Genomic DNA, 12,654 nt, shown 5'->3' with positions numbered 1-12,654 from the left:
GGTTTGGGAAACCACCTTTCATTCCAAAACTATCTTCACTTAAGGAAACTCATGTGCTTCTCTTAACTCAGCCTCATGAGTCCTACTTCACAGATGAGGACACTGAGGCCCAGAAGCCTGAGGTCATTAGAAACCAGGTCTGTCTTGATTCAAATAATGCTGCTCTATTTCACTTCATCCACAAGAGCTCTGGGAAGCCCCAAACTGCCTCAGACCCAAGAAGTCAGCAGGAGCAGTCATCCTGGCATCACCAACGCAGGTCCCTGTGTCTGCCATATGTCTTAAAGTTGTGCCATGACAGTCGCTGTATCCAACTTGGGGCCAGCTATTTGCAAACAACTCCCTCCTCACCAAGAGAGAATGCAGTGGATCCTTCACCATCCTTTCTCAGCCTTTACATCTCTGACTCCCCACAACCCACTGGCCCCTTGCCCAGGGTGGGCCATCCTACCTTGTGGGTGAGGCTGGGGTCTCTCAGAACACTGTCTTCCTCCTCCGAGCTTCCCTGCTCTTCATCCGATGACAAGTCTTCTTTGGGGGCTGCCGCGGAGATGGGACAGACCTTATAGGGTTCCGTGTAGGCGCTAAAGTCAGAGCAGAGCAAAGAGAAGATTAGAGCTCCCTGTCCAGCAAAGGCAAAGTAAATACACCAGGGGCCCTAATAATGCCCCAAACCATTAACGAGTGCTCCGTGTGCAAAGCACTATGCCTGCCCTCCATGGGGACCCAGAACTGAGCAAGACACAAGCCAAAACCTCCCTACATGCTCCCACTCCAGCCATCCTGGCCTCCTTGTAGTTTCCTGAACATGCCATGCTCTTTGCTGCTTATATGCCTTTACAGATGCTAAGACAGACTTGTCTCTAGGTTGGATATGAGGCAGGTTGTGATGCTAGAGGGTACACATAAGGACTATGAGGGCAAGAGATGTTCAATTTGATTGGTCCAACAATCTGGACTGGCATGGTAAGGCAGCAGGGTCTGTTCCGAAGGTGGCCATGTCCTCTGGGCCTGAATAAGGGATACAGTGCGGTCTGGGGTTTGCATTCTAGACCCTGGTCCCTGCCTTGTCATCAGCTAGATCATGGACAAGACACAACTCAGGAAACACAATCAGTTTCCACCTAGGGGAATAATGATTCCTATTTCATTTTCTTGGCTGATGCTGTAAGAATCAATGCTTAGAAAACTTGCAATGGTGAGATAACAATCTCATATGTATGTGACTATGACTATGATATAGGCATTGCCATTCATTATAAAATATATTTATTCAATACATGTTTATCGATTGCCTGCTTTATGCCAGGCACAGAGCTAGGCAGAGGGTAACACGGTGGCAAAGAAAGTAGATATGGTCCCCGTTTCAAAAAAGGAACCACGAATATATGATCATAAATTATGGTCAGTTAAGGAGAAGAAGGAAGTGCTTTCATGGGGAATAACAAGGGGGAAGTGTTTGGACAGGTCAGGGAGGGCTGCTCTGAGGCTGCGAGCAGGAGGAGGAGCTCTGTGACAGCATGGGGAAGTCTCTAGGGGAAGCAGCATGTTAAAGGCATGGAAGCAGCCAAGAGCTTGGCCTGTGACAAACCAACCTGGAGCAGAACCCTCCTTTCTCTGACTTCAAAACTATCCCCACAGAGGAGGTCCTAATCCCATTACAACCTCCTCCTTGCTCTGCTTCCTGCCTTCCTCTCCACCCAGCAGAGTGACTGCTCTGCAAGAGGGATCAAGTCATGTCCCTCTCCTACTTGGAAACCTTCAATAGCTCCCTCCTACCATTGGCAATGTGGTCCTAGACAATAACTCACAAAATTTCTCCTCACACTCAAAATCTAGGCTTTTGGTCTTATTAAATTCTTTTTCTTTTTTTAAGATGTATTTGTTTGAGAGAGAGAGAGAGGGAACAAGCACAAGCAGGAGGGGCAGAGGGAGAAATCTCAAATAGACTCCGTGCTGAGCACAGAGCCTGATGTGAAACTCAACCTCATGGCCCTGAGATCATGACCTGAGCCAAAACCAAGGGCCAGATATTCAACGAACTGCACCACCCAGGCACCCTGGTCTTATTAAATTCTAATCAAATATTTATTTCTGCCCTCTGGGAATGCCACAATGGGTACTAGAATAATGAATGGATGGATGGATGGATGGATGGATGGATGGACTGGAGGAGAGGAGGGATCACCTATTTGCTAGAGGTGCTGCAATGCTAAGCCCAGACCTCAAGTGAGCAGGGACACTGCTCTTATCTCAGGCCCTGAGCCAGGAAGAGAGAAGCACGGTCAGGGAGGGAGCATTAGGATCAGAGAAACTGAGCTGTAGGCTACAGTGAAGCTAGGGGCCATCTTGAAGCTTTTTCTCAATCTCAACCACCGCAGGAGCCAGATATCTGGGCCAGATACCAGGGATACCTATCTCCAGAACACCTGGAGCCCAGGAAACAAGGGGCTGAGTCAAGAGCAGGACAGGTATCCGGTGGTCCACATTAGGACCATGAGGTCAGACAGATCAGGGACATGGTGGTCTGTTCCAGCCTGGCCTTCTGAGGACAAAATGTGTATATGGCAGAGACTATAGCTCTGCTCTTACATGCAGATGCACAAAGTCCTGACCAGGGCTGAGCCATAATTCACTCTACTATCCAACTGGCTACCCTTATGATCAGACCTCTTTCTTCTTTTTCAGAATTAATTTTGTTGTCCTTTTCTTTCAAACTATGAGAGCAAACAGTGGATTTTGCAGCAAGCCCTCTACCAATGAGGAGTAAAAAAGGCATGTGAGCACCTCCCCTTCTAGGACTACCCTATACCTCCTTCAGTGTCCCTTTCCACACCGCCAGGGGCCACTGGGGAACACCACATTTGCTTTAGCGAGCTCAGAATCTCCTTCAGGAAAGTGACTGCATGGACCAGTCTCCTAGAGCCCTAGCTTCCTTCCCTCCAGGGCTTCTTGCATCAATTTGCCCCATGTGTGTCCTCAGGGAGTGGAGCCTTTGTCCCCCATCAAGAGGAACGGCTACATTAGGCCCCAGCAGGAGCCATCTGTGCTCTGTGGAAGATAACCAGTAGTGGTGAGGGATAGAGCAGTTGAGTGTGCCCTTGGATGGTTCTTATCAAGGAAAAGAAGGTAGGTGCCAGGCCTTTCCTAAAATGCACTGTGAAGGAGGAAAGGATTCCCAGCCAAACCTCCCACGGGTAAAGGGTGTCACCATTGTCCAGGCAGCAAGCTGGAAATCTCAGCATTTCCTTGGATAGCCAGCCACTACCTGAACACAATATCTCTCCTGAATTTACCTTTAAGTCTTCCCCAATTCCACTGGCATCTGTGTGATAGCTCTGTGGTCCAAGCCATCTCTTGCCTGGACCTTTGTGACCATTGCTTTCCAGTCCCCGCCTCCACCCTGGCTGGCCTCCAATCTGTTCCCCACCCAGCAGCCAGAGGGAACCTCCTCAAAACCCAATCTGATTGCGTCACCCTCTTGCTGGAATTGTTCAGGGATAGTCTGGTGCCAATGGGATTCAGCCCCAACAGCTTAGGCTGTCGAGCAAGGCTCTGTTCAACCTGGGATGTACAAAAGTGGGTGCCCTTGGGCCTTGATGCTGCAGAGAAGTCTGAGGTAGCACTGGACAGACACTACCTCAGTCCAAGCAGATGGTTGAATTCCACAAAACAGAGCCATGGTGACACTGGGAAGACACATAGAAGCCATACCCCTAGGGGAGGAGAGGGCTGGCTCAAGGCCACATGGCAAATCTGGGCCAACACACATTGCCTCAAAGGATGCCTCTCCCTATGTTTGATCCCATTTTAGAGATGTGAAAACAGAGGCCCAATCAGGTTCTCACAGTGCACTGATGTGTGGAGCTGGGTCTCAGTTTGCCAGGGAAAAGGGGGTCTTTGTTTTTGTTGTTTGTGATATTATTTTACTTTCCATTTGAGAGGCAGTAGGGTGCAGAGATTGGAGCTCACGTTCTCAAGTCAGACTGCCTGCGTTCAAATTCCATCTCAGCCCAGTACTGGCTGTGTTTAACTTCATTAGGCCTCAGGGGTGCCTAATTCACTGAGCTGCTGGGAGGATTCAATGAGTTACAAAATGTAAAACACTTAGAACCCGTGCCCAACACATAATAACTCACTAAATGGGAGCTCTCTTCATTACCAGCTGAGCTTTAGCTGCATACAGCTGTTCTACTATTTACCTACTGTGGTCTTTAAGTCAACTCATTTTTAACATTTGCTAACACTATGACCTCATCCCAAGTGATAACGCGCATGAAGTTAGAGTGCGTGACTTCATATAATTATCAATCTATAACAGTTTGACTAACATTATGCTGCTCACCATCAGAGACCCACAGACCTCACAGAGATAATAAATATGGTTAACTCTGACCCACCAACCATCCATACACAACCATCCTCAGCTTTGGCTAGAAATGTGGCTCATGATCTTTTATTCCACTTCTTCCTCTGACTTTTGCTTTCAAGAAAGATCTAGAATGGAAGTCAAAAGATACAAAAGTCTGGGTGTTCTGATGATATTTCTAATTTGTTTATTTCACTGTCCTGTTTTGGGATTGTGAGCACAACAAATGGAGATAAACTGTTTTAAAAATATGCTTTCACATATACAAGAGCAAGTATAATTCAATGCGTTTGCAGATTCAATGGAAGTTGTAACAACAGCCCTGATCTTGGACAGAAGTCATTCATTTAATAAGCAAAGAAAATATTCTAAAACTACAAGGATCAACAGAGCTGCCCCTACAGAACCTTCATACTTGCTACCAGATCTTCAAATACAGGGAAGAAAACAGTTCTGAGAAATGTTTTGACAACTTCTACCCAAATGCTCCAACAGGCTCTAGTATAACTTGTGTCCTGTGCAACCACTTCTTCCCTTGGGTAAATAGACTTGGAACCATGACATACCCCATCCATTTCACCAGTCTGTCAACATAAATCTCTGAGATGGGTCCTTTGCAAAGGCTGCGAGGCTCTGTATTTTTAGTTGCACAGTTCCTGTCTATTTGGTTTTTAAGTCATTCAAAAAAAAAAAAAAAAGACCACTAAGAATCTTCTGTGTTTTAGACTCTGAACTATAAGTACTGGTGGTACAGCAGTGAGCAAATAGACATTATCTTTGTTCTGTGGAAAATGCCCATTGTAATCGTAACTGAGATGCTATCTTCAAATAGCTTGAGTATAACAATATATTACATATGAGAAAGCCTTTTAAGCCACCCATCTATCCATCTACATACTCTTTCATCCACTCACCCATTCACGCATCCATCCCTCTACCCACCCATTCATCTATCCAACCACCCCATCCACTTAGCCATCCATCCATGCATCCATTTGTCCACCAACCCATCCAGCCATCCTTCTATAACCCATCCAATCATCCCTCACTCACTTATTCAACAAATAGGGATTAGCAGGTACTTGAAGGAGCTAACACATAGGCAGATTAAAGATGGCTAAAGTACTATCTCTGGCCTCGAAGAAAGTACAGTGCAAAGTACTGGTTAAGAGGGTGGGTTCAGAAGTCAGGCTGATTGGTCTGAATCCCAGCTCTATCATTTCAAGCAAGTTACTTAACCTTTCCGTGCCTTCGTTTTTTGTGTGTGGTTGGTTTTAAATCTGTAAATCAAAGGAGATGACACATGCTGGGAAAAATCAGCAAAAAGGCCAGGCAGTCAGGACTGTAAGTTTAGAGACCAAGTGGCCTGGAACGTTGGCATCACATCAGAGGAGAGTCCCTGTGTGACTTTAGGCAAGTCACCCAATCTCTCTGTTTGCCATCTGCAAAGTGGGGATGGGATGACTACATAGGTTCATTGTGGGATTAAATGAGAACACGATGGGGAAAGCGGCCACTGCCTGGCACTCAGTAGGTCCTTTCTGGCCAGCCCACACAAGGGCCAAGTTCTAAAACCCCAGACTAGTCTCCACACTGCTGTATCCTCCCTCTGAGTTGACTTGTGTTTTAAAAGGAACACAAATTAAAGCTGCCCAGAGCTCATTACCTTAAATGACCCTCCAAAAGAGCACAGTCCTTTCCAGCAGCCTAAAGTCGTAAAAGGACATGTGCATCCACGTGGGGGGACGAACAGTTTGTAACCCAGCCCAGGGCTGTCTAACTCTGCCCATTAAATCCCGTCCTAGTGACACTTGCTGGGAGTCATAAACCCTAAGCACAGCCAAAATGGCTTAATAACTCATAAAAAAGGAACCCTTGCCTCATTGAGAATCTGTCGGCGGGCACTCTGGCCCCAAACTCCATTCTTGCTGGTACAATGATATGTGTGAAGGAGGCCAGATTGCAGATGTAACATCCTTTGGCTCATCTGACACAGGCTGGGACCTCTCTCAAGTTAGCCAGCTCAGCGAGGAGGGGCAGGGGGCTTCAGGGCTGCTCTCTGGGAGATGGAAAACTGGAGATGGAGGAGACAGGATGACTACCCTAATTAGCAGAGCAGCTGGAAGAGCTTAGAAGTGGATGGAGGGAAGGGCTGGCTGCACAACCAGGGATTTCCAAACCCTCAGACATTCAATCCTGCCCCCTGCCTACTCTCCACACCCCCTCACGCCCAGGCACCTTCACAATTCATTTGATCCCTTCAGACCTTCCTCAGCTGGCACCTTCTGCTCTGAGACTTCCTTGTCTCTCAGAATTGACCCCTCCCATGTCCCCCTTCCTCAAAGGGACATTGAGACTCTCACAGATACAGTAACTGTATCTCAGACTGTACTGTAACTGGGAACCTTCAATCTGATAGAGTGAAAATTGCTTAAGATGGGGGTCAGAGACCCAGGAGTCCTGGATTCACCACGAACCCAATGCATGATCTGGGTTACGTGACTGTCAGCATAGGCCTCAGTTTCCACACCTGCAAAATGGAGGTAGAGAACAAAACACCCAGGCATGTGAAACCTAAGACCAGACTGCATGCATCCCACAGCCTGAAAGCAGCTGCCTGTCTGTCTCCTCACCACTGGAGTGAATCTCTGCTTTGTTCCCTCTTGGAGGGAATGCATCCTGCACCCAGGGTCAGCCAAGGGATAGAGCTTGTAATGGTTCCCAGAAACATGATTGAAGGAGAGGCTTTTTTAAAAATTCAATTTCCATTTTTTTTTTTTTTTGCTAAGTAAAAACAGAAGTACATCCTTGCTCTCTATCCTATGTCATCCTTACCCTTCTTCTTGAAATATAGCATCGATGGTTTTGTAGGAATTTTTCTTGTTATAAGAGCTCATTAAGAGATATAATTCACATATCATAAAATTTTGCCCTTTTAAAGTATACAATTTAGTGCTTTTTAGCATATCCACAGAGTTGTACAACCATCATCACTACTCAATTTTAGAACATTTTCATCAACCCCGAAAGAAACCCCGTACTATTCAGTAGTCAATCACTAGGACTGGCCCCCAATTCCAGGCAATCACTAATTTACTGTCTGTCTCTATGAATTTGTCTTATTCTGGACATTTCATATAAATGGAATCCTACAATATTTGTCCTTTTGTGTTGGCGTTTTCATAATGTTTTCAAAGTTCAAACATAGCATAATGTTTTCAAAGTTCATCCATGTTATAACAGGTGTCAGTACTTTATTACATTTTATAGCCAAATATTGCACTGTAAGTCTCTACCACATTTTGTTTATCCATTCACCTGTGGATAGACATTTAGATTGCTTCCATTTTTTAGCTATTATGAATAGTGCTTCTATGAACATTCAAGTGAAAGTTTTTTATGTAGACATATGTTTTCATTTCTCTTGAGTATATATATATAGGAGTAGAACTGCTAGGTCATATGGTAACTCAATGTTTAAGATTTTGAGGAACAGCCAGACTGTTTTTTGGCTGTACCAAAATGTAAAAACATTCTCACTGGCAATGCTGAGGGTTTCAATTTCTCGATATCCTCATCAATACCTGTTATTGTCTGTTTTTTAATTTGAGCCTTCCCAGTGGGTTTGAAGTGGTTTTATAGGGATTTTCAAGTAATTTTGTTCTCCTTGATTCCATTTCAGCCTCCTCCTGCTCCAAACATTTTTTTTTCTAGCCAAAGGGGAACATAACTGTAACTATGAAGGCTTTCTTTTCAGATAATCCATGAAGGTTCCAAGGTCCAGGTGGGGGAAAATTAATACTTTGGGAAGATCTGCAGAAGCCTCATAAAATAATAGACTAATATAAAGAGGTAACATACTAGAGAAAAATCATAAGCCAGAACCCCAAACTCAGCAGAGGGATCATCTCTCAGGTTCCAGCTTTGGGAAACAGTCACTACCATCCTGCAACTTTGGGTACCGAGAAAGACAACAGAAGAGTCCTACATTGCTGATCCTTAGCAGCAGCCGCACTGCTAGCACATGGGCCTGGCCTTGCTCTGCCACTGACGTCCTAGCATTTCAGCCATCTCTGGGGCCCCAGCAAAGGATAATGTTAAAGGACACATTTCACCTCCTGAGGGCAGGACCCAGTTCTGCCACTTGTCAGCCCAATGACCCTAGGCCAGTCCCTTAACCTGCCCAGCTTCCTCCTTTGTAGAAAGAAGATGGTAACAGTATTTACCTTCCAGGGTCTAAGAGATGATGTCCGTGAACTGCTCAACACAGTGCCTGGCAGTTTTATTGGCTACAATCACCTGAGCTAAGGGCCAGGGCTGAATTAATCAAGCAGAGTTCCTCAAGTTCATACAGACCTGGGTTCTAGTCCTACCTCTGCCATCAGCTTGCTGTGTGACACTGAGTAGGGCCCCTTCCTCTCTCTGGACCTCAGCTTCCTCATCTGTAAAATAAGGGAGTTAGAGGACCTCTGAAGGCCCTTCCCACTGTGATGTTCTGTGACTTTATGTCCAAAGGGCTCATCCACAAAGCTGAGGAACTTCATCCCAGTGATTCTTGCACATGTCTGCCTCCACCAGCCATTACATGCAGCCAACCACCAACTCACTGGCCCATGCACACCTCTGTACCTTCCCATCACTGTAACTCTTCCAAGGCTGTTCCAGAATTCCTGCACACCTCTCCTGTACTTGCCACCAGGTCTACATACATACCAGCTCTGCCAGGAAGCCTCTGCATCTCTCTTACTGGACGAGGCTCCCATCACATTTACATTTTGTGACCACAATTATTTATGTTCCCATATTAGCCCCACCATCAGCCACAGCTCTTTGTGGGAGGGGAATCGTCTGCTTGCTATGCATTCTGTGTCTTCCATGAATGGCACACAGTAGGTACACAACAAACGTGTTAAACGACTGCCTACTCCAGCTAACTTATCTGACTTCCCCTTAGCCTGTCAGTGAAGGCTTCCTTAATCCTCCCTATTCAGCAGGTGCTCGACACCTCTGGTAGAAATAGCACCAGCAGGTGCTGCCACTACTGAGCATGCTGTGGCTAGCCAAGTCTTAATGAATAAACAGGTTTTTTTTTTTCTTTTACGGGTTAGGCCATCATTTCATATTACTTAGAAAATGGCTATGGATAGGTGTTGAACGAGGCATCCTGTGGGGTGGATCTGGTTCAGCCATAGGTGTAATGGATGCCAAGAGACTGGTGGCTAGGATTGCCTCAGTTTCCTCATCTGTAAGATGGGCTCCACGGCAGTCGGTCCTAAGGACACAGTCCAGAACAGAAGGAGACTTGGACACATGATTCTCCTATCACCTCTTTTCTGGGATTCAGAATAAGTGAGGCCACAGGGGAGGTGGAAGGGAGGGGAGCTGCTGCTGCCACCTCAGGCAGCTGGAGAGGATGTAGTGGTTGGAAATTCATGAAGAACACTATAATTTTATAACCGCACACCACATCTGAAGCTGCCAGGAGCTAGGAGAGGGGCCATTTGTGGTTTCCTTGTGTGGTGGTCTGAAAAACAATCCTCTTTTCCCACCCCTCCCTTCCACAAGGGCACAGCTAACCAATAATAACAGGAGTAGCCACAATAGTAGTAGAAGTAGAGCCAGTGATTTGGGGTGCTTACTATGTGCCAGGTACTTTACAAATTCTTCCCAACCACTGTCTCCTGTAGGTTATTACCATGCCCATTTTATAGATGGAGAAACATGCACAGACAGGGTTAAGTGCAAAGCTGGGATCTGAACACAGGGAATCGGTTCAGAGCCTGCCCTTCGAACTACTAATCTATGCTGCTTCTGCACTGCAGTATCACCAGCTAAGGGTTACTGAGCGGTGTGCTAAACACACCTCATTCATTACCCTATGGATCCTCTCAGCCACTTAGCGAGGCAAGCACTGTTATTTATCTTCCTTCCTTTTCATCTCAAGAAACTGAGGCTCTGTAAGGTTAAATGACTTTCCCAGGTTATCCACTCTGCTATTCCCCTTCCACCAACTTCTCCTAGACAGAACCACTGGGGACCTTCAGCTGGACCCACTCATTAGACACATTTGTTCTTCTGGTTCACTGCTGCCTTCTCTGTGCTAGGGAGAAGGCATGAGAATGTACGAGAGGTGCCAGGACACACAGGAGTGTCCACAGCGCAACAACACAAGGAAGGCAGAAGGCAAGGGCCTTTCTGACATGTATAAGCACGTGTGACAAGTCACGTGTGGCCAGTGTGGGACATCTGGATGGGGGACACAGCAGGAATCAATCATACAGAGCCAGACAGAAACAAACACACCAAGGCTCAGACCCAGCAGGGAAGGTGACATAGGCAAGGGAAACAACCCTGGACCCAGACACACACACACGTCACATGACTCATCTTGTGGCCTTGCTGAACTACATCTGTCTCTTTTGTCCCAAACAGGACAGAAGCATTTTCAGAGAAATGCCACCTTTTGCCAAAGGCCTTTAAGATTCTATAAATCTACCTTGCTTCTCTAGGGCAGGGACTGCCTTCCAAGAACAGATGCCCGGGAAATGTCTGCTGACCTGACTCCCTCATACTGGTCAGGACCTAGGGTCAGTGGCAGTCTCTGAACTCAGGTCCGACCTAACCTCCCACTCCAGGAAGCCTTCCCTGATCACTGAGATAGCTCTACTGCAAAACTAATGAAGCTTAAACTTCAACCCCCTCACCGGCAGGGGTCTCTTTCAAGGCTCTATAGATTTAATATTCTTCATTGTATATTCTTTTTCTTAAAAAGACTCCACAGATTGCATAAGCTTAACAATCTGCCCCTGCCTGGCCACACCTGCTTATAATAGAGACCCTGCTCCCCTCTATATGCCCCTGTACCAACGGACACCTCACATCTAGCTATGGCATTAGCTTTTCACATGAATCCCAAACTGTGAGCTCCTTCTTGCCAGCAAGAGTGAATTCTGCATGTAACAGGTGCTCAATTAATACCTGCTGGCTTTCATTGGCTCATGGGGATGAGGGAGAGAACCTCCAGCCATGTTTCTCCGGGCATCCCTGAGCAGGTGTGGATTTGAAACAGTCCAAAATCAGAGCTGCCCTACCTAGCACAAGCACAGCAGCGCACAGTGGATGGAACATCCGCTACTTCCACTGCCTTACCTGATACAATCCACATTTGTTGAAGGTTACCCCAAGCCTGGCACCGGGAACACAGAAGTGAAAGAGATCCTTCATCTGCCCCCAAGGCACTCACATAGCCTAGCAGGAAAGCAGACAGATCAACAGGCGACAAGGTGGTGAGTGCCAGGAGGAAGCAGCACAGAAAGGACCCCTAAACTTCTGTGTGTGTGTGTGTGTGTGTGTGTGGTGAGGAGGGAATCACAGGGGGGTTCCAGCCCAGGGTGAGACCAGAGAGAGTCTAAAGGTTGAACAGGAGACAAAGAAAAGAGAGTGGTAGGGAAAATTCCAGGAAGGTTTATGCAAAGGCACGGGGGTAGAAATGTTGGGTCCTGTGTGCAATTATCCATTACTTGGTAAGGAGAGCTGGGAGAAGAGGCTGGCAAGGCCACAGAGCTCTCAAATACAGGGCTAAGGCACCTGAACTGTGTGTTCCAGAGGTAATGGGGAGCCAGAGAGAGGTTTTAGCCAGGGGAAGGACCTGCCTAGTTTTACTCCCTGGAGAGTTCACCCTGGCCACTTGTGAACAACAGTGGGAGACAAGCTGGAAGATGAGAGATGAGAAAAGGCTGGGGGGTGGAGAAGACAGAGGCTCCAAGGTCCTGGGAGATCGGCTCAGGGAGACACAGCTAGCAAGTGGCAGTTCCAAGATTAAATTCAGGTCTCCCATCTTCAAATATGATCCTTGTTTCTTTTTTTTTTTTTTTTTTTTTTTTATTATTTATGATAGTCCCAGAGAGAGAGAGGGAGAGAGGCAGAGACACAGGCAGAGGGAGAAGCAGGCTCCATGCACCGGGAGCCCGATGTGGGATTCGATCCTGGGTCTCCAGATGATCCTTGTTTCTTAAAGTATGAAATCAGATATGTGAAAGCAACACAGTACCTGACACCTGCATGGACTCAATCCTTCTTCAGGCTTTAAAAACATAGCCTGTACTCCCAGTATAATCAATAACAGAGAGCATTTTAACAAAATTTCAATTTACACACACTTCTTAAGGAGCACCTCTGTGACATAAGTGAAGCCAATCTGAACTCCCTGGGGAGTTGCAGGGTTGAACGGGGCTGACCTGTTCTTTCCTCACTGTGCTTCACACAGCTGGGCTAGGGCTACACGA

The 12,654-nt window shown here is 46.6% G+C and overlaps 1 protein-coding gene across 5 annotated transcripts in view; it reads right to left on the bottom strand.

Moving 5' to 3' along the window:
- Positions 1–12,654, bottom strand: part of FGD5 (FYVE, RhoGEF and PH domain containing 5) — a 128,235-nt gene that overhangs the window by 70,800 nt on the left and 44,781 nt on the right. For all 5 annotated transcript variants that reach the window (XM_038565566.1, XM_038565564.1, XM_038565563.1 and 2 more), the window contains exon 3: positions 452–584. In XM_038565566.1, coding sequence (XP_038421494.1) covers positions 452–584 — 133 coding nt within the window. The remainder of the gene's footprint in view (positions 1–451; positions 585–12,654) is intronic.

The sequence above is a fragment of the Canis lupus genome, chromosome 20, assembly GCF_011100685.1.
Source record: "Canis lupus familiaris isolate Mischka breed German Shepherd chromosome 20, alternate assembly UU_Cfam_GSD_1.0, whole genome shotgun sequence".
NCBI lineage: Eukaryota > Metazoa > Chordata > Mammalia > Carnivora > Canidae > Canis > Canis lupus.
This window is presented reverse-complemented; position numbering and strand designations above follow the sequence as displayed.